At 38.5% G+C, this 21,754-nt stretch overlaps 1 protein-coding gene across 1 annotated transcript in view; it reads left to right on the top strand.

The window, feature by feature from the left end:
* The first annotated feature begins 3,581 nt into the window (after window positions 1-3,581).
* Window positions 3,582-21,754, top strand: part of IGF2BP3 (insulin like growth factor 2 mRNA binding protein 3) — a 164,451-nt gene continuing 146,278 nt past the window's right edge. Inside the window, exons 1-2 of the mRNA XM_048838380.2 lie at window positions 3,582-4,180; window positions 6,002-6,062. Coding sequence (XP_048694337.1) covers window positions 4,006-4,180; window positions 6,002-6,062 — 236 coding nt within the window. The 5' untranslated portion in view covers window positions 3,582-4,005. The remainder of the gene's footprint in view (window positions 4,181-6,001; window positions 6,063-21,754) is intronic.

A 21,754-nucleotide genomic window follows, 5' to 3' on the forward strand; every position in this document is an offset into this window, starting at 1 on the left:
GTAAGAGTTTGCTAGATCATTCACAGGCCCTTCAAATACCTCTACCCTATAAGTATATTATGATTTCTATTTGTTGTTGTTTTTATGGCAGAAAGACCAATGCATTCCTCCTCATTTTCCACCGTAATTATCACTTAAACAGAAACTTTTAAAATATTAAATAATGCTCTAAAATATAATTATCTTCAGAACATACTCACCTGTATCTTTTTTAAAAAAATTAATTTTTACAACCGTGACAGAGCAGTATTAGTTAAAGACATCCACATCTGGTGGCAAATACTATTGCTTCATATCTATTGTGTGTACTAGTATTATAAGGAAAATAATTTATTCAACAGTCTCTCTTTCTCTTTTTTCCTTGACATCTGTAAAGGCAGCACATGTTTTGTCACTGGGGGGAGGGGAAGCTTTAGCTAAATAATTACACGTTCTATTACACAACTGATAAAACTTTAGTACAGTTCTTACTTTTACCTTTAATTTTCCTATGAAAATGTTTTACAAAGGAAACTGAGCCAATTAAAGGTTAGTCTTGTTCAGCTTCCTCATGGGGATAAAATTCAGTAACTTTAATTTTTGCTGTACATATTTTTTCATATGTTAAAAGTAACAGCTCAAATGTTTTGAATTTGGTAAAACTGGATCCACACATTTCTAGAATAGGAGGCTTGCTAAATATCTAGTTAACTATAAAATTATATACTTGTAAGTTATTTAATTTGGGCTTAAAATAAATTACATATCAAATTATAAATTTTATATAAAAAAGATGGTCACCTAATTAAATGTTGGGTGTTAAATTAAATTTGTATATGGTAATCAGAAGAGCCCTATTTATCTAATAGCATAAACAGAATGTTTTATGTTAATATTTAGAATTTAATTTTGAAAACACTAGCTATACTGTTCTTCTTTACATTACAAATAAAACAATACAATATAGTTCTGTATGAACCGACTAAGCAACGCTTTTTCCCTTTGTTATAAAAATATATTTTCAGTATGTATGGCTGATGTTAACATGCAGGCTTCTTCCTCCCCTCTAACAGTGGACAATTAAATATTTGTAACTTATTTGTTGTTGGACAACTGATGTATGGTTTGACTTAAATTCCCACTTCTGACTTTTCTAAAGAAAAAAGTGGATAGCAAAACAGATTAGCAAACTAAAACATTAAATAAAATGTATACATTCTACATTTAACAGTGTGAAGAGAAAATATTTGCACAATGCTTTTTAGACCACACACGTAGAAAAGAGCACATGCAGATAAATTGATAAATTCAGTACAAATCAAAGTTAAAGAATAACACTAGACACTTTTAGAGAACACTGTTTAAACCACTTTGCAGTTTTGACTAATAGATCATTTTAAAAAACTTAACATGCGTGTCTTCTCTTTTAATCAGACTTTACAAGATATTACAATAAATAAAAGTTCATTTAAGAAAAATGTCCAATCCAGAGCAGACTGCTGTAAACTGGTACTGTTGAGTGAAGCTTATCTAAACTAAGGAACTATTTGCCCATTTTCTACAAAATAGAAGAAGTTGTGTTTAAGGTCTAAAGAGTAGAACACAATACCTTTTGTCTACTACAAGAAAAGTAATCAAACTTACATTAAACAATAGATTTAAATTATAGAGATTAGTTTCTTCATATGCACTAGTAAAATTATGCCTCAAAAGTTAAACTGAAATGTTACAATCTATATGAGATAATTTCATATTAACTACGGTTCTTATTTTAAGGAATGCCACATTGAATTATACTACTCTGTGCTAAATCTTCAGTAACTGTCTTTACTGTGCCTTTTGTAAACCACGTGTAATAGTACATTCAATCTGTAGTGTCCAAAGTAAACAACAAAAGAACTTGTCAACATTCATCAACAACATATTTTCAGGTTAAATTAAATTACATGTATTTACTTATTTAGTTTGTAGAAGTGAGGTACAAAACTGTAAGCCTTAAGGTATTTCTGTTTATGCGTATTTCCACATAAAATACAGCACATGTGGAAATTCATTCATTGTTAACTAATACACGTACTTAACTATTTTCCATGGAATACCTATTAAAATCTACCACAAAAAATTGACCATGGAATAAATGAAACCTTCCACTAAAGTGCATTAAATTATTAAACAAAACCTACTAGATTGCTATATTAAATACACTTCTGGCTTTCATTTCCGTATCCTTTCTTCATCTTCAGGCAACATTTTGTTTGCACTGGAAAGGCTCCACACACCCAAACCCCTCCCCCCTTGCCCCAAACCCACCATTGTACTCTTTACAAATGTTGAAAATTATGAATGATTCTTTAAACCAAAAGGCGGAGGGAGAAATATCTCAAAATTCCTGGGTGTGTTATTACCATCCTAGGGTAACGCTGGTTGGTTATTCTTCACATTTTCTAAGATGCGAGCTACCATTAACTAGATTAAAAGAAAGAAGGAAACATTTTTTTTTCTTTTGGGAGGAACTAGAAGAACACGTTATTCTCTCACTCTGGACTCTCCCACTTCTCAATCATTCCCCAACTGTCCTCCGTCCACCCCCACCCTCCGCCTCTTTGTCCTTTTTTCCATGCTGCTGCGTTCCAGAGACACTGCAACCCACGCTAATCGACCCGCCAGAAACATTACCAGATGGGGGGCTCCTTCGAGGCTGGAAAGACCCTAATTTCCCCCTTCCCGCTCCCCTCCCTCATTTAGTCCCTTGTCTTTCTGCAGCGCGCAGCCAATGGCAAACAAGAACCCGAAAGCCACCAAACATGAAATCACAGGCAAAGGTGCTGCGCAAAGAGAGATCGCTCAGCGCGCTGCTAATAAGAATATTACCCCAGCAGCACGCAGCCTTCCTAAGTACCCCTCCCCTCCCCTCCCCTCCCCCTCGGTGACCCACCCACACAAAGTGCTCAAGCCATCTTGCCAGAAGAGCGGAGCTTGCACGAACTACCCCTATGCATAATACGGTGGCTTCGCATCACGGGGAGAGAGGAGGAGGCGTGGGCAGTATACGGCATGTTTTCCCTCCTTCCTGGAGTACCCTGGGCGATTGCACCCGCCCCGAGAGGCAGCGCGTCCTCGCCTCCCCCCGCTGTTTGTGCACGCTTGCAGGGGAGCGAGCTCGCAGCGGCTGGCCCCAGAAAAGCGAGGCCGGGCGCTATTTGTGAGTGGGGGAGCGCTCGGCGAGGGGGTCCGAGCCGCTGTCAGCAACGGTGGTGAATAGGGGCAGAGAGGGGACGCGCGCTCAGGGCCGGCGCCCATCAAACTCCCGAGCTCCCGCTTTCTCGTCCCCAGCAGCAGCAGCTCTCGCTAAACTTGCCCCCGTGTGTTGTGTGCAGCCAGCCTCTCTCCTCCTCCCTGCCTGTCCCTCACCAGTCTCTCCTCCTCCTCCTGTGAGTGTGTGAGAGAGGGAGCCGAGCTGCAGCTACTATCTAATTGAGGCGCTGGGATTCCTCACGTGAGAAGTTGATTTGTAGTTTGAACACGTGGCTCATTCAAAAAGCCGGAATATTCAAGTAATTTTCTTCCACTCCCCCCCCCCCCCGGGTTTTTTTTTTTTTAATTGAGAGGCGGCGCCAGCATGCGCGTAGTGTGACATTTTCATAGCCCGCCCGCTGCTGCTGCCGCTGCCAAACGGGCTTGGGGGCAAGACAAAAAAAGTAGTTTCTCCCCTCCTTTCTCCGCCCGCCATCCTGGTCCCCAAGCTGGGTGTTTCCCCCCCTTTCTCCCCTCCGCGGCCGGATCACACAGCAAACGCTCCGGATTCCGATTTGGATACAGTTGGTTTTTTTTTTTTACCCCCTGAGAGAGGGTGGGAGGGACTCAGGCTGCAGATCTGATTTTTTTTTCACCTCGCTCTCGCTTTCTCTCTCCTCCATCGCATTTTATTTTACACCCCCACCACCACCTTATTTTGCAAGCCGAGGCTGTAAGTTGTTGGGCGTGTGTGGATTGTGGGGTTTTTTTTTTTTTTAAACGAACGAGACCATGAATAAGCTGTACATCGGCAACCTCGGCGAGACCGTGAGCCCGCTGGACCTGGAAAGTCTCTTTAAGGAGTCCAAGATCCCTTTCAGCGGCCAGTTTCTGGTGAAGACGGGATACGCGTTCGTCGACTGCCCCGATGAGAACTGGGCTATGAAGGCCATCGAAGCACTTTCAGGTGAGTCCCTCCAGGCGCTCTGCGGCCCCCCGCACCCTCCACGCCGGCCCCGGGCACCCACCCCCGCACCTCTCCCTATCTGTTTCCTGCTCACACACAGACAAGCTCCCCTCCTGTCCCCCAGCTTCTCTCTCCCACCCACATGACTTCCCCCCCCTTACCTCGTCCGTTCAACCCGGGGGGGGACCCCGAAATCTGCCTCGCTGCCCCTTTCCCTGCCAAGGAGGTGGGGGCGAAGCGAGAGCCGGCCCTCCGGGGCTGTGTGCGCTCGGGCTGCAGGCGGCCGGGGCTGGGGGGCTGCTGCGGTGTCTGGCCGCGGGAGCTGGGGGGCTGCGGATCCCGGGCACGCCGGCAGGTAACGTGCACGCTGGCGTTTGACATCCAGCCGCCTTCTGGCCTTCCCCGCGCCCGGGGATTGCGCTGCAGCCATGCGGGCTGTGGGAGAGGGCCCGGGGGGCGCTAGGCTGGCTGGCTCCGGCCGCGGGGAAGGCGGCCAAGGAGGATTTCCACCCCTATCGCTCACAACAGGCCAGGGCAAGAGGCAGGAGCCTGGGCCCAGAAACCTAGCACGCTGCGCCTCCCCTATTCCCCCCCGCCCCCGACGGAAAATCCTGGCTTCTCGGCGGGCGTCCCGGGAATTGGGGGTGGGGGGAGTATTTGGGGTGGGGGGGAGGCCATGCGATTTAATGCTTGCATGGTGCGAAGGCGAGCCTGGCGATGTGGAGGGGAAACTGAGCCCTGCTTCCGGCGTAACGTGCAGGGACGGCGGGGCGGACGAGCCTTGCTCTGTGCATACAGCGCGCACCTATAGGCGCTCTTGGCCCGGCATCTCCTGCCCAGCGTGTATCCCCGGCCGCCAGGCTACGGCTTGGTAGAAGCCGCCTTCTGGGTGCACTTGGAAGGAGTTGTCTGGCGGAGCTCCCAGCCCCACGCGGGTTGTTGCACAGAGGGGACGCGTGCTGTAGCTTTCCCTACAGGGAAGGAGAGTAACCCAAACTTGAGAGGGAAAAGCTATCGGCCCCTCCCCACGCTGGCCAGAGGGGCTGGAAGGGCTCGGGCCCTAGAGGGCTGCATTCCTTCGGGATTATTTATTTCGCTTTCCCTTTGACTGCCTCTCCTGCACCCATCACCGCTTGCAGCAGCCAGGCCGCCTCTCTGCCTCTACATCCTGTTTTTGTGTAAAATGTAATGTTGCCTGTTTAATACGGTTTGCAGAGGCTTCAGGGGGGAGGCACCGGGGACTGCGAAAGCCCTTCTGATATGCGCTCTCTTCACCCCCATCTCCCTCCAGAAAATGCCATGAAGTTTAATTTTGAGGCCTGTCGCCCTGCGGGACGCGTTGGAGTAGCCGGGGGAGGGAGGGATGCCCTGCCCAGAATAGGCAAGTAGGGAAGACACAAGCATTTTCACACAACCCTGAAGTATTCCCAATCCCTCCTGTCTCCTCTCTTTGAGCTGTAGGGCCCTGATCAGCTCATCCGAGCGAAATTTTTGAATCTATATTACAGAGCCCTTGGAAAAAAATGGTTCAAATAAAGGAAGAAGTCCACTTTAAAATAGCGTCATTCACTTACCTCTTCGGACAATTATTGGACTAAAAGGAATCACTAAAAGTCAAGTCCCTTGTCTTGTGATAGCAACAGCATAGTGGCAAACTGCAACACCAGTTATTAATGAATAAGCTAACATGTTGCACTTTTAATTTCCTGTGCTGTTTTAAAACACCACAAATTCAATTTGGGAAGGGTGGGGAGATGAAAAAGAGGGAGGCATTCAAACACATTTAAAAACACTTCTCCCTAATTTTGTTTGTATTTACAGGTAAAGTGGAACTGCATGGTAAACTCATAGAAGTTGAACATTCAGTCCCTAAAAGACAAAGGTAAATACTTTTTTTTTCTTGCCCTCGATGACCAGTCTACCACAATTTAAAAAAAAACCCAAACTTAAATTATGTTTGCCTTCCTTGTGGATATCTTATCTACTTTATTAAACTAAAACCCCACTATGATAGAATAATTCCAGAATTGTACCCTAATATTTTGAATGTAATGTATTATCAGTCTGCACTGGATTTATAGAAACCAACCCTCTTCATGGAAGAAGTAGGTTGTGATTGAATGACAAATAATTATTAAAAAATTTAAATTCCTGAGAGGAGTTAAATTTTGTACATTAGCAGGAAATGAAATGGGATGTTTTGAACTGTGTAACAGGCAAGCATGTGAGCTTTGCTCGGCAACAATAAGCATCTTGTAAATATACTTGTATACATACAGTTTTTTGATATTGCCATGCTGGAGGCTGCAGCATTTTATAGCTAAGTAGTGTAAGTTTCATCTAGATTTAAGGAGGAATTTTTCTTTACTGTTTTGATCTGGCATGTACAGACATATGAGGAAACTCTGATTTCTCTTTAGTGAAGACATGATTTATGCTTCCTTTATTTAAGTGTGGGTTTAATTTTTGCAAAGTAAGTACTTCAGGGCTCAGTAGCATGTAGTTTTGTGGGCCTGATGTGAAGAAACAATGCTCAGATTCTTGCAGCAAAGCAGACTAGTACTTCTGTACTGCCTAGAGCATTGTATTCTGCTTTTTTCACGAATGTTTAAATTATACTGCACTCTAGGTTTTCTAGAGAGTAATAACAAAATAGATCGAACTTTGCACTTACTTGTTCCTGCCCTCCATTATACAAACAGCCATACTTCCCAGATTAAATAACTTTATTTAAAAAGTGCTCCGAACACATCCTTTAGACTTGTACAAAAATACAGAATTTCCTCAAACAGTTGATTAGAAAGGTGTGTATAAATATTAGTTGCTTTATTGTTGGGAATCTGATTGTGGGATTAATCTTTGTTTAGCAGTGGAGGGAAGCTTCACTTGAGAAAGTATGGTTGTGGGATTTTTGTTGGTTTAATGCTAGTAGGAAAGCTTTTGAATGTGTATTTATAGTGTCTGGTTAGTTTTGTTATTTGGAAACTAATGCAATATGCAGTCTTGTTTATTGTGCAAGATGAATGTGTCCACTGCAAATTACAGTAGCATATATTCAACTTTTTGAATGTATAATATTGATTAAATACATTCTTGTATATTTAAAAGGTTATTAGGGTTAAATAGAAGAAAATGCAGTGGCAAATGTAAGAATTGATCAGTCTCAAAAGTACATTCCAGTCTTCATAATATATGCCAATATAGCAACTAAGTTGTAAACAGAAATTTATTAATCTGAAGGACATACAAAAAGTGCACTGATACATACGCCATTCTAAACATATTAATTTTATAATCACAAATATAGTTTAGAAAAACTTCTGTACCATTTTTGATGTGTTTAAATGCGTATTTCCCTGCTTTTAATAGAGTTCAACTGAAAGTATAAAAACACATTGTTCTTCGTGTTGGGGTTAGGCATGTTTTCATATTTGTGTGTGAACTAGCACTTTCTCTTCTACAACTTCCTTTTTTTGTTTGTAATTCTGTAATTTATTGGAAGAAATGTTATATAAAACTTGAGAGTAAAGTTAAGTTTCCAAAATATATTGCAGGGATACAGGTATATACCCTTATTTGTATTTTTATGAATATTTAGTTACCAAAATGTCAGTATTATTTCCCACTTCAAATCATGTTTATTAAACATTTTTTAAACATGGTGTGTCTGATGAGAATATTTCTGGACTTTTTAAATAGAAAATTAAATTGCATTTCTCAAAATTGAAAATAAAAATTCTCACCGGTAGAAATCTACTTCAAAATTAATTCAGTAATGTCCATACAAAAGTAGTTTTCCTTGCTTTCCTTTGAAAACTGTGTAGTACTTCCCTTGCACCAGCTCAACAAGTTTGATTATTTTTTTTCTCCTACCATGGATCTCTCTTTAAGTATTGCCTAGTTATGTTTCCAGAGTTACTAGATATCTTTAAAAGTTAAGCCTTTAAATGTTGAGCTAAATAAGTAATTTAGAAAAAAGAAGTTATTTACATGTGTTCAAAGTATGGCTGTAAAAGAGATGTATTTTAAAAAAGCCTGTATATCTGTACATAGTAAGTGTGGCAGATATAGTTGTTAATGAGGTAGTTAGTCGCAGTTCTGTGGAGAATCCTGTGTGGTGGTGTTCAAAAGACCCACCCAGTTTGTTAGTGTGTTGAAAGTCTAGGGTTAGTTTTCCATGGAGCCCATCTTGTACCAGTGTGTTTTGTTTGGTTAAATAGATGTTACAGGAAAGAAAATTATGTGGAATATAGGTCATGTCCTCCTTTTAGCATGCATAGCCATACAATTAACAGCATGATCAAATTATTGCTGCATAAGAATAACAGCAAAAGTTGTTTGTAGTGCATTTAAATTGTTCAGTGTATACTGTTGTATTAACCTCTATCACTGTGTTGCTGCTGAGTGGGAAGTTCCTACCCAATTTTTAAAAATATGCATTTTTGCATTTGTCTGCATTTTCCCTCCACACCCCCAGAGGCTGGTGAGGTTGTGTATTGGGGTGAAGGTAGGGAGCTGGTAATTCATAACCTTACCATGGAAAGGAAGGTCAAGAGGTGGTGAGTCCAGAAGACTCATCATTGTGAACTGGGGTTTGTTATTCAGAGTGAAATTCTTAGACCCAGTAATCACTGTATTCTGAACTTTTCAGACTGGAATGTCCAATAGTGGGAACACCCACATTTGCCAAAATCACCTTTATACCTGCTGTGAAAGGCAGGTTGGGACTATGGTACTGTGGAATGCCTACTGAAGCGTTAAGACAGATGTTGGGTACATTGCAACTGTAGCTGGGGTGGGGGAGGGCTGGTAAAGGTTTACTTGCAAGAAGGGTGGAGATTTTTGGGTGGGAGGTGCCTACTGTTTCATAATCCAAAAGTTTATTCCTGATTTACTACTGAAATCTCAAGGGAATGTGAAAGGGAAATGTGGAATTTTTGCATTCAGACCTTATGAATCATGGAAGACTATTGCAGTACTTCATAGAACTTTAAGTCACTTCATTCAAAATTTGGAGACGGCGTTGTAACAATTTTGAGTGCTAGTCATGCTTCTCAAGAGAACACAGAGCATTGTTAGTTCTGATCAACCCTTTACATTAATTTTGTTTTGAGAAACAAAAATGGAGCAAGATTGATATATATGTACACTTGTGATGGAGCCCTTTAGGGATCCCTTTTCTGTGACTCAAGAGCAGCTGGTATCTAGTGGGGCAATGTACATACACCAATCTGATTATTCAGATATCAGTGATGTCACTGGAGTGATGTGCAGTTTAGATTAGTGTGTGGGGGGGGAAGGGTTGGGAGCTGACACTGGCCACCTGAGGATTGCACATTGAGTCAGTCCTTTAACATTTCTGAGAACATTCTTAAATCCCTGTTAAAAGAAAAGGAGGACTTGTGGCACCTTAGAGACTAACAAATTTATTTGAGCATAAGCTTTCGTGAGCCACAGCTCACTTACGAAAGCTTATGCTCAAATAAATTTGTTAGTCTCTAAGGTGCCACAAGTCCTCCTTTTCTTTTTGCGAATACAGACCAACACGGCTGCTACTCTGAATCCTTAAATCCCTGTAAAATTTATAGACCTTCACCTAAAATTAGATTTTTTTTTTTTTTTGGCTTTAGGGGAAAAATTGCTGTGACTTTCTCTTTAGGAGCTTAAAATGGTTAGTTTACACTTACAACTCAGATATTATGGTACTAGTGAGGCATTTTTCTAGCTGGGAGGATAGATACTGTTCCACCTCTGACTCTCTTGCTTTGTTTTTAAAAACAAATTAAGAATCTGAATCTGATGCCCTTTTAAAATATATATATTTTGTGATAGTGGGGGGAGGAATGATGAGGTACGGCAGATAGGTCACAGTCAGTGGATTTTAACCAGTCAGTTCATTTTAACTAGTCATTTTGGCCACGAGTAACTCTGTTACAGGAAACCTAAATAAGATTTTAATCCTTATTAATCTCAATTAATGTGAAGTTTGGTTTGAGAAGAAATAGACCTTTTTAAAATAAAATTGTTTAGTGAGATGCATATGAGCTTCATGCTGTTAGTTGTGGATTAAAATTTGTGTATAATTTTAACATGAAGGTGGTATGTGTGTTGGGAGTGAGGGGATGAATGGTTTACATCTGAAATGCTAAAGGGTGATTGAGCTGTAGTGGTGATTATATTCTGAGTGATCAGATTTTTAAATTAGGGACACAATACTTGTAGATTGTTGTTTTTGATATAGTATGTGACTATAAGGTATGGGTAGGAACACCATGCTAATGGCACATGGGGTTAGTACACTGTACATAAGTACATAAAATTGCAAAGTACAGAGCACTTTTTTGTTTTATGACATATTAGTCTGTTTCATGGAGGGAGTGGAGCATGTGTGACTGAATATCTCACATGGCTCAAAATGAGCAAGAATCTGTTGCAGGCATTAGTCAAAATTCTGCTTAGCAAGTCTGGTTCTTAGTGCCTCATATCTACATTTGTTTTTGCAGATGTAAATAGTGTTGTGGTTGTTTTTTTTTGTTTTTTTTTTTTACGGGAAGCTAATTATTGTTAATGGTGGAAAACATAAATTTGGCCAGTTGTTGTGGCTCTCGTGCATGCAGTATGTAGTTGTAGTGAGTATAGATTATTATTTATCCAGTTAATGGAGAATTATATGTAGGAAATTGCATTTCTGTAGCTCCTAGACTAGCTTTCTCACAATAAGATAGCAGTGCACCCGTTTTGTAACAGTCTCTTAAAGTGGGGTGAACTATAAAAAGCACATGGCTCTTTATTTAAATTTTAGGTTAAGCTTTATATGTGTTTTCCCTCGCAGCATTGTAGATCCTCAACTCTACAGGCATGCTAAACTTGAACATTTTAAGTAAAGTATAATTAAAGGACTGTAAAACATGGTCAGGGAGTGGTTAATCAGATTTTTTTTTCTATACAGTAATTAAACCCCCTGAAAACTACAGCAGTGCTCTCCACATGGGGGTAGAGCTTGAGGCCTTCCAGAAGCTGAAATTATTGCAGAATCCAACTGTCTACTTCATAAGTGGTACTTTGTGTAGAGAACACGTTATTCCAGTGCTCTAGAGTCTTTCCTTGCTTCTGATTAATTTCTGGGTGGAGTTTAGGAGGTTGGTTTTGACCTATAAATACTTACATGGTTTGGGACTTGGCTACCCAAGAGATAACTTCTCTTTTTTGTGATACCTCTCCTAGTTGCAATCAGCGGAGCGAATATACCCACAGTTTAGAGGATATAGGGAGCGTGGTGGCAGAGTATTTTCTATGGTGGATCCTCAACTCTGGAAGTTGCTTCCCTTCTTGGTCCAAAGAGTATCTTTCTTTTTTTTTCTTTTGGCCTTTTGATAAGGCAGTGTGTGACGGCATAGAAAGCGGATAGACGTATTATGATTTGCTGTTTGGGCAAGTATGGCATGTCAGGTGCAGAAGACTATTGGGGTGCGTCTACGCTGCAATAAACACCTCTGGCTGGCCTGTGTCAGCTAACTCAGGCTCATGGGGTTGTAAAATTGCGGTGTAGGCATTTGGGCTCAGGCTGAAGCTCAAGCTCTGGGACCTGCAAGCGGGGAGGGTCCTGGAGTCTGGGCTCCAGCCTGAACCTGTACGTTTACACCACAGTTTTACAGCCCTGCAGCCAAAGCCTTGTGAGCCTAAGTCAGCTGACATGGTCTAGCTGTGGGTGTTTAGTTGAGTGTAGACGTATCTTTGCTATATTTTGTGTATTTAACATCTTGTGTTGTATGAGCCACATAGGCTCTGGGTTAGCCATTCTAAAAAATGGTAAAGAAATGAAAATACATTGAAATTGATTACAAAATATTAGATGTTATGAAGCAGAAATAAGGAAATTGCTTTTCATTTTTCTCTGAGAATAAGACATAGGAAGATTTGTACCCAGTGCAGGTATTTACAAAAAGTTGAAATACAGTTCCATAATACTTTCCCAGAAAACCTCAATGTATTCTTTCAATTCTGTGCTTTCTAAATTTCTGTATGCATAAAAATCTATTCATGTATCTCTGAGTCAGTTAATTCTTTGATTGTCAAATCTGCTTAAAGTGGTACATAGTAAAAACTGTGAGTTAACCTCTGATGAAAACTGGTATACAAATGTCTTTTGTTCCTGCCTCACTTTTGAAGGAATCAATATTTTTTTTTTGAAAACTGGTTTTTGACATGAGGAATATTCCGGAAGTACGTTTAAACCTGAGCCTAAAGAGTCAACAGGCAAAATACACAAGTAATCAAGCATATATATTTGTCTGGCCTTCTATCCTGCGGTGGTTTCTGTGTGTGAGCCTTCCTTTTCCTATCTAAATAGGGCAAAATATTTCAAAATGCTGCAGCATATAATAGACTGTCATATGGTCTTGCATTGAAGCTTGTGATGTGCTGGGATGGAGGTGGTAGTAAGTAGTTCCATGCTTACCTGGGTCTGTAATTTCCAATCCACCTGTCCACTTAAGCTGCCACTGAGGCAACTGCTATTTCCTTTTCTCAATTCATCTACTGAAAGGACCATTTTGGCTTTTAAATATTGTCTGTACAGTAAAACTTCTGTTTTACTTTTGGCAGGTTAAGACAATTATCACAGCTTTCAAAATCCATTTAATCACAGTCATCTTTTTTCTTTAACCTACTTTATTAGCAAGTCAAGATGCAAACTAGTTTACATATGTTTATTACTTACTGTAATGTTTAAGTAGCTGTGTATATTATGAATCAATTACTGTAGGCTGCTGGAAATAACCTGCATTATGGGTTTAACAAAACCTATAGTGCTTTAGTGTCAAATGAATGATCTTCCCCTGCAGAAGAGGATATTCATCATATGTTTACAATAGAAAATCTACAGTATAAACTAAAATACAGCACACTCTTCTGTTCTTGTCACTTTGCTAAAGTGAGTTCCCCTTCAAAATGGTGATTGTGAGAAAAATCTGAAATACAGAATGTAAGTTACCATGTGTTCTGTGTAGTTTTCAATAGGAATCTTCCCTAGCCCCCTTTCTGTTTGCATACCAACTGCTGTTAGGTGTTGCCTCTTTATTTTAGGTATAGTGGGATTGTACTCAACTAAAAATGGCCTTCTGTAAAGATATATTTACAATTATATTAAATTGCTCAAAATAAGATGCACTCTTCAAAATGAAGAGTATTTGGTTCTAACACTTTGGGTGGAGAAGTAGTTGTGTATTTTAATCATTTGACTAGAGCATAAATTATGAAAATTATACAAAGAATAATTCCTTTTTTTATTTAGGAAGTGAAATATTAAAATGTTCAAACATATGAAAGGTGGGAAAGAACTTCAGTTTCTATTTTAATCTTTACATTTTGGTGTGAGGAGTGTTTGATCACGGTATTTCAAAACAATCAGACAATAATATGCAGAACAAGGTTTCAGATAAAATGCCTTTTAATCAAGATTACATCACAATAAACTACTTGCTCTATAAGTAGAAAATGGCTTAGTGTCTAAAGAATTTTCTCAAAATAGTTAAATTTCCTTTCTTCAGTATTAGTACAATTGGAGTTGAATATTCACTTTTGAAAGATTAATTTTCGTGCTCAGCTGAACTTTTGGAATGCTGTTTTAAGATATGTAAGTCTACCTTATGTGTCAAATACATCTTTTCCCTCTGGCAATAGCTGATTTTTATTGTTTTGGTAAATAGATGTTACTACCATATTGTGTATATGTAGGTAAAACTCAAAAGTGGTATTTGTTCATGGTGAACTCTGCGCTCTAAAATACTCTAGTGCATTGTCAAGTGCAAATGGAAATTCTGGTTATAGCAAACCTGCACTTATGGCGTTCCATGAGCAACAAGGTTTCATTGTGTCACTGTATGTCTACAAAACTTGGTTTTTAGTTGTGTTTAGATGAAATGTTCAGAAAGGCATCTATCTGAAATGTTAGCCTAAATAATTTAGTTTTAAACTAAATCAGAATAAAGCTGAGCTTTTAATGTTTCACTGTAATCATTCTACATTTATGGTATCAAAAAGGAATTCTAACCTGTTTGGGTATAATAAGCAAGGCTAGAGGACCAGTTAAAAGAAAGAGATTGACACATAAACACTATAGAACAACTCTCTCATTATGGGATCTGATCTTACAAAACTTTTTTCACCTGTGTAGTCTTCAAAAGTCACATGAAGGCTTTTAGATGAGTATGAATTTTCAGAATTGGGTCCTAACTTTGGGACTGTGACTGCACAAGAAACTTACGGAAAAATAACCTGGGGTTAATTAGGTTTGGTCTAGTCCTTTCTTTCTTTCTTTCTTTCTTTCTTTCTTTCTTTCTTTCTTTCTTTCTTTCTTTCTTTCTTTCTTTCTTTCTTTCTTTCTTTCTTTCTTTCTTTCTTTCTTCCTTGTTTAAAGTGACATGGAAGTTTATTTTGAGGATGGGGTTGTTTGCTTACAAATCTTTGGTGTTTACATTGCGGGAGGGTTCTGGATGTGAAGACAACTTGACGGGTTGCTCCTAGTTAATTAACATTTTCTTTTTCTTTTTTAGAATAAGAAATATTCAAAATTAACATTATTTAGAAGGGAAGAATTTTTAGTCTGTTCACGAACTTTCTTTAGCTTCTAAGTTTAAACCATGCTGATATCAAACACTCTTGTTTTGTAATTGCCCTTCTTTACTCATGTGAGTATAGTTACTCATATGAGTAAAGAATGTAAGTATAATTCTGGTGGAAACTACTGGAGGAAATTTCCTGTAAAAGTTTGTTGACAATATGAATATATCATGGCGGCTGTTGCAGCACTGAAATGGCAGAAGGAAACTTAAAAAAATCTCTTGTCTTTTGGAATCATATTACTCACTTTGAAGTTGCCTTCCAAATGTCTAGTTGCTAATATCACATGTACTGTCCACAGTCTGACTTCTTGCTGTTTGTGGGCTCTGTTTCTTATGTGAATTAGTACAATATAGAACACTTAAATTTATACCATCTTTCTTTTCCACTGAGTTGATTCAGGTATCTTGTCAATGATAATATGCAGACTGAGTGGTCTTAATTGAAAAATTTAATATTCCAGTGTGTGAAGAGAGCTTTCCAGTGTGTGTTCCTTTTGTTAGTGTAAATTTTGTTAAATTTTCTTAAAGCTAATGAGTGAAAACAATTCAATACTAAAAATATCTTGCAGCAATGCTAGTCACAGTCTTACTGCTAGTCGCTAAAAAGCAAGAAAACTTGTTAAACCAGTATATATGGCATGCTTCACAGAAGTGATTTTTAATGAATGTTAAGATATTTCCCCCAGTTCTATAATTCAGTAACAAAAAGCTAAAATTTGCCTTAATCAAGCAAAATTCTATTGAAGTCATCAGGAGCTTTCTTGATTAAGAATGTCAGAATTTGGCCCTAAAAGAAGCCATTTTTATTTAGCAGTTGTATATGATATATTTCATTATATGTGCAGAAGTTCTTAACCCAGAACGTTTGTAAGAGAACCAGTAATGTTTCTGCCAGGTTGGACACTTAAGTAAACATGTATAGATTTAGATTTTTATTTAGTTTGAATTGCGTGTTACCAGAAACTTAAGTGTGTAGTTGAACATACAGTCTGTATATTTGAGAACAATTAAAATGAGGGGATCTGGAAGTCTAAGACTATATAGCAGAAAGCAAAAGTTATAAACACTTAGTTTTATTACAACTCAGACAAGACAAATGGGAAGTACAACAAAGTATAAGGAGGTGGCTGCCTTTCTAATAGATACGATAATTTTTTTTATTAGTGTATGTTCTATCTGCCAAACTGATGATTCTCTCAAAACTCCTGATGAGTTTAATCCCACTTCTCAAAGATTCAATAGCAGAGTGATGTAACAAGGTCTCATATTGTGAAGACTCACTTTTACAAAACAGACAAACATTTACTAGTATACTAAGTATTATAACCCCACCCCCCACTAATCTACAATTTTCTAAAGTACATAAGTATGATATAGTACTTTAGTGTGTATTATTGGTTCATTTATTCACTAAATACCCAATTTCGGTGATCCTCAGAGGACTTCCTAGCATTAATGCAAATTAGTAAGGTTCTGCTCTACTTCAATAACCTTATTTTAGATTGATTATTATGTGCATGTTGGCATAAATCTACCTAACTACAAAAAATATGCATTTTTGGTAGGTTTAACCAATACTCAGTTGCAGTAGTATTTGCACAGATTGTCTAAATATCTATGTTGGGGCATTTGGCCACTGTTTCAACTAAGAAACAGTGTTTATTTTGCTGCTTAAACGCTCTGAAAACCTTGCATTTAGTATAGAAATGGAAAGTGCACTCTAGTATAACTTTTAACTTGTGTGCACACATACTCACGTAGCTGCTGTATCGGTCCACGGTAGAGTGCCACTAAAATGGAGTCATTGTCCGCAATGTGGGATAGTACTGCTAAGAATGTTTCAAACACAGAACATTGAATAAGCAACAGCAAATTGTTTGCCAAAATAATAAAGGCAAAGGCTCTAGAACTAAGATTAGTATGTTGACCCCTTTAAGTACATAGATATTGGCTCGTAAAGATAACTTTACATGTGTGGGGTTTCTTTTTGGCTTGTTAGGAAAAAGACCCACAAACTAATACCTTTCTGTACTATTTTTCTTTGACTTTCACTCTTACAAATATTTTTAAATTAATGTGCATTGCCTTTTGTCCCTGCCCCCCACATTTACATCACTATGTATACACAGTTCATTTATTGCAAGTCTTAATACTGCTGCGTGTGTGGGATTAAAACTAGTGATTTAGAATTCGGGACACTACTTTTGAATGCATGATCAGTAGTAGAGGTCCATCTTACTACTTAGAGCTACAGGCAGCTTTCTGCTCTATGCCAGTGCTATGTTTTGTACCACAGCTTTTTAGAATGGCTATTGAAATGAACGTTTAAGATATTTTGACTCTCTCTAACTGTTGCGGTTTGCTTGAAATGATGTGCAGGGTCATGTGTCAGTGAGGAGTTCTGTTGAATAACCCTGACTTTCATCATTATAATAATTTTGGGCGGGACCTTAGGAAAGTTGGGCATGTAAGATACTGTCAAAAGTTTAGTGGCACTTCAGCATAGAAAGTCCCTGCAGTCCTGAAAATTTAGTGGGGAAGGAATGGCTTAGAATGGGGTCTAGTTTTCTGAAGACCAATATGGGTGCCCTGTCGCAGCCAATATTCAGACTTAAACTAGATAAAGCTCTTGTAAATATTCGTTTAAGGAAAACCTTGCCTGGTTCTAGGGGTTGATTAGAAGACCTGACCCTGTTTCTTCCATCTTTAACATACAGTTCTATGAATTTTACTTGCACTCACTACATAACATGCATATGTTTGCGAACTGTGTTCTCTATTAAACCGTTTATGTTGGATCAGTTCTCTGTCTTGAGGTTCATAACTATAGTTCTACTAATTGCTGTTAATTTGATTTATATTGCCTTGTCCAGTACTTGGTAGGAGTAGGCTTTCACTGTTCTGAAATAAACTAAATATTTACAATCTTTTAGTAATGCAAACTAATGTAGAAATTGGACAGTAACTCCTAGTAAATAGAGATAATCTTATGCTTGGGTTTTGAACATTTGTTAGATTCTAATATAGGTTTCCTCATGATGATCTTGGGTAATCTTGTATTTTAGTGCTCTATTGCCTCTTTATAGTTTAATGAGGCTTGATTTTGGCTTCTAACCTATTCATTTTAGGATGAATAGCTGATTTTTCAAGATTCTAAATGTTTTCTGTTTACATTATTAATCAAGTGCAAGTTTCTGTCTAATGGGAGATGTGTGGGGTTATACCTAGCGGTACAGAAAGTGAACAGTTTTATCACATTGCTATAGCAAATAACACATCTTCGTTCATAGTGGAAATACTAAAATTATCGTGATAAAACTGTATTGTGTAATCGTTGAAGAGAAATTATGTTCTTAGTGTGGTAATATAGTTCCATAGCTAGAAACAGATACATTTTTTAAGTTTTTGATTTTTTTTTTTTTTAAATTGGTTAGTTTTCTTAAGTGTGGGCAAATAGTCATTGCAATGAGTACATTCTTTCCTTGAGTCTTTAAGTATCCAGCAAATAAAATGGAGCGCATTTAGTAGACCTACAAGTCAATAAATACAAACAACCTTAAACTCTTAACTATTTCTAAGTTAACAGGTACCAGGATAATATATTTGGTTGTGCTATACTCTAGTGAGTCTCAAATAAGGTAAAATAAATAAAACCAATTTAATTTTACGGTGTTCACTGTAATTGAAAATATGTAACAAGTTAAAATGTAATTGATGAAGCTAAGATCAATTTCACTGTTCCTTTTATGTTTATCTATTGGGGACACACAGATATAAAGATATCATTACTTTGAATAGCATAGTCGATGGAACAGTAGAAACATACTGTAACTTTTGTTGTAGTTCTCTGATTATACAGTAGCTCGCATGTTCTAGGTTTACACTGTACTGTAACATGAAAACCGCTTACATTTTTACCAATGCAGTTATGTGGCTTAAAAAAAAGGTTAATATTTGTTATAATATTGTCTTTTGTCTTCAAAACATATTTATTATTTTCAGGAAAATAGGAAAGGAAATAAGTTGTCTGAAAGATGGTGCTGGGAGCTAAATTAGCACTTAATCTGTGTGTCTAAAAGTCCAATGGTAATTTTTCCTAGTGTTGTGAAGCCAATGAATGAAAATCTTTACCTTGTTAAATAGAATTCACAACTACACCTCTACCCTGATATAACACGAATTCGGATATAAAGCGGTAAAGCAGCGCTCTGGGGGGCTGGGCTATGCGCTCCGGCGGGTCAGCATGTCTGGCTCTGACACGCTGCTCTGAGCGGCGTGTTAAGGGTACTGGGCCGGGGCTGAGGGGTTGGATAAGGGACAGAGGGTCTCAGGGGGCGTCAGAAGACAGGGAGCAGCGGGGGTGTGGATGGTTCGGAGGTTCTGGGGGCGGGACGGTCTGGGAATGGGGGCATTGGATAGGGCATGGGAGCCCCTAGGGGCCTGTTGGGGGGCGGGGGTGTGGATAGGGGTCGGGGCAGTTGGGACAGGGAGCGGGTTGGGGGTTGGATGGGTCGGGGGTTCTGAGGGGTCAGTCAGGGAGCGGGAAGTGACTCTTAACAGAAATGCTTGAGGCAAAAGCAAGCTCTATATAACATGGTTTCACCTATAACGTGGTAAGATTTGTTTTGCTCCCGAGGACTGTTATATTGGGGTAGAAGTGTATTGTGTAAAAAGGGAACTTACATATTTTGTATACGTGTAACCTTACTTTAATATAAACTGCTTCTGAGGGATAGCTTAAAATATAATGTAAAACTAAGTATGACTGAAGTATTGTGGAGTTAAATTTGTGAGCAGCTGAACTTACTGTCAATGGAATGGAATAAAATCTGTTAGTGACACTTTTTGTAGGGCCTGATGCAAGTGTTCAATGAACATCTTTACAATTTCTGTGAGTTACAGTATTTAAATCAGTGGGCTAAATAAAGCTTATGTGAATTCAGCATAAAAGTAAAACACTAAGTTATGGTAACTTTTACTGAATGTCATATCTGAAAAATACTATGACTAAAAATAGTTTTACATGAGTACCGAAGTAAGCTACCTTAAAGAAATACACTTGGGGGGACATGATCTAAACACAAATTGTATAATTTAACTATTCCAGTATAGTTAGAGCAGTAAGATACACCCCTCCTGCCCCAGTGTAGGTGCAAAGTATAACTGTGTTTAGACTAGTTAAACCTTATTCCTATACGGGAAGGGGGAATAGTCTATACTGGTATAATTGAATCCACACTGGGGATTGTACTGGTATAGTGATTTTGGGGAAGTGTGTGGTGGTGGGGGCTCCTTCTTAAAATATTCGCAACATATGCCTCAGGTGTAATTGTAATGAGTACATGACCAGGATTCATCACCAAATTTGGTCCTCTGGTTGGATCATTAGCTTCCCCGGCCCGGGCCGGATAGTGGCCGGGAGTGTGATGTGAACGCTGATTCATGCCCCCCCAGAGGCTCCTAATCCAAATACGTAGTTACATTAATACAAAATCTTGTCTGAGGGCCAGGCTTTATTGCATAGAGATTTTGTACACCTCCCAGATATCTAGAACTATTAAATTGTTAGATATTGGTTATCTTGCTGAACATGAGGGTTCATTCTCTTATTATTAAGGTAGTAGGGGATTTATTTACAATCTGAAAGCTCTTGGTCTTTTGCCCCTTTTTGTAGGGAAATGAGAAGCAATTTTTTCAAATGGTACACTTAAAATAATAGAGAGATTACAAGATGTGGAATAAATTACAGTAGACTGTTGCTAATCTGTCTTCCCCATAATTCACACACAGTCCACTTGAGATTTCTAACCATAGAGAAAACGTAATGTGCATTTAGGTTAAAAATCATACTATGATTCTGAAAACTTCTAAGCTACATTGTTTTTCACAAGTAATTCTTAACTATTGACGATATAAAACTTGGTCTAGAGAATTATTACTTTTGTTTGTTTTTCTACTCTGCTTTTGAGAGTATTCTGCATTTGGGGTTAGGGAAGAGACACACAGTAATTTAAGTTGATTTAAAAAAAAAAAAAGAATAGATTTCAATTTGGTCGTACAATTGAATTTGGCTCCTAAAAGGGAGCAATAAACTGATGCTGTTTCCTCTTACAGCTATTTAGACTTCAGTATTTCTGTAATAATTTGCTACAGAACAATTACTAAAGCATTATCAACTAATACTAAATAAACTTGCCAAAATATATGAACCATGTATGAATGCATTGGCTTGTTTTAATTTTGTTCGCTTACTGAATTTTGTGAAGTAGCAAAAAACTTACCATAGTTCTTAGTGTGGATTTGTACGGTTCTACTAGTTTGAGTGAGTGCAAAGAAACCTCTGTTCAAACTTGTTTAAAAAAATTAAAAACCTGTTAATGGCAATCTGCCTGGTAAATTTACCAGGCAATCTCTGCTGTTGCAGGATAGGTGAAGTGTAAATTCTGTTAAATTTATTCCTGTTCAGAGTTCTAGAAGATCCACCAGTAGCCATCCTCATTCCTTACTTATTTTTAATTCTTGGAAGGCTAATGAGTATAGGGTGGGAAGGAAGGAGGATATTTAACTGGCTTTGTTATATTTGGTAATAGTTAATCTCCTTTTTAGAAAGAAAATATTGTATAGAAATATTAAATTGTGACCTCTGTACAAACAGAGCTTATAGAGCTTTAAGCTTATCTTGTTTAACCATTAAATCATTGACCTAATGCAGTATGTTTTTAAATGCACAGCTAGCAGAATTTAGTAAAAAGTTACTCTTGTCATTAAATAGGGAGGTTTTATATAAAAATTAAGAAACACAAACAACATGTGTACGTATATCCATCCAACTATACTTCCACAGTGTGTCCCTGTTGGCTAAAACTTCCTGTTACCAGAGGTGGTTAAAAGCTAGCTAGAACCTAAAACATAGTCACTAATCATATGACAGTACCTTAAACACTGTGTTTGA

The sequence above is a fragment of the Caretta caretta genome, chromosome 2 (genome assembly GCF_965140235.1).
Source record: "Caretta caretta isolate rCarCar2 chromosome 2, rCarCar1.hap1, whole genome shotgun sequence".
NCBI classification, from domain to species: domain Eukaryota; kingdom Metazoa; phylum Chordata; order Testudines; family Cheloniidae; genus Caretta; species Caretta caretta.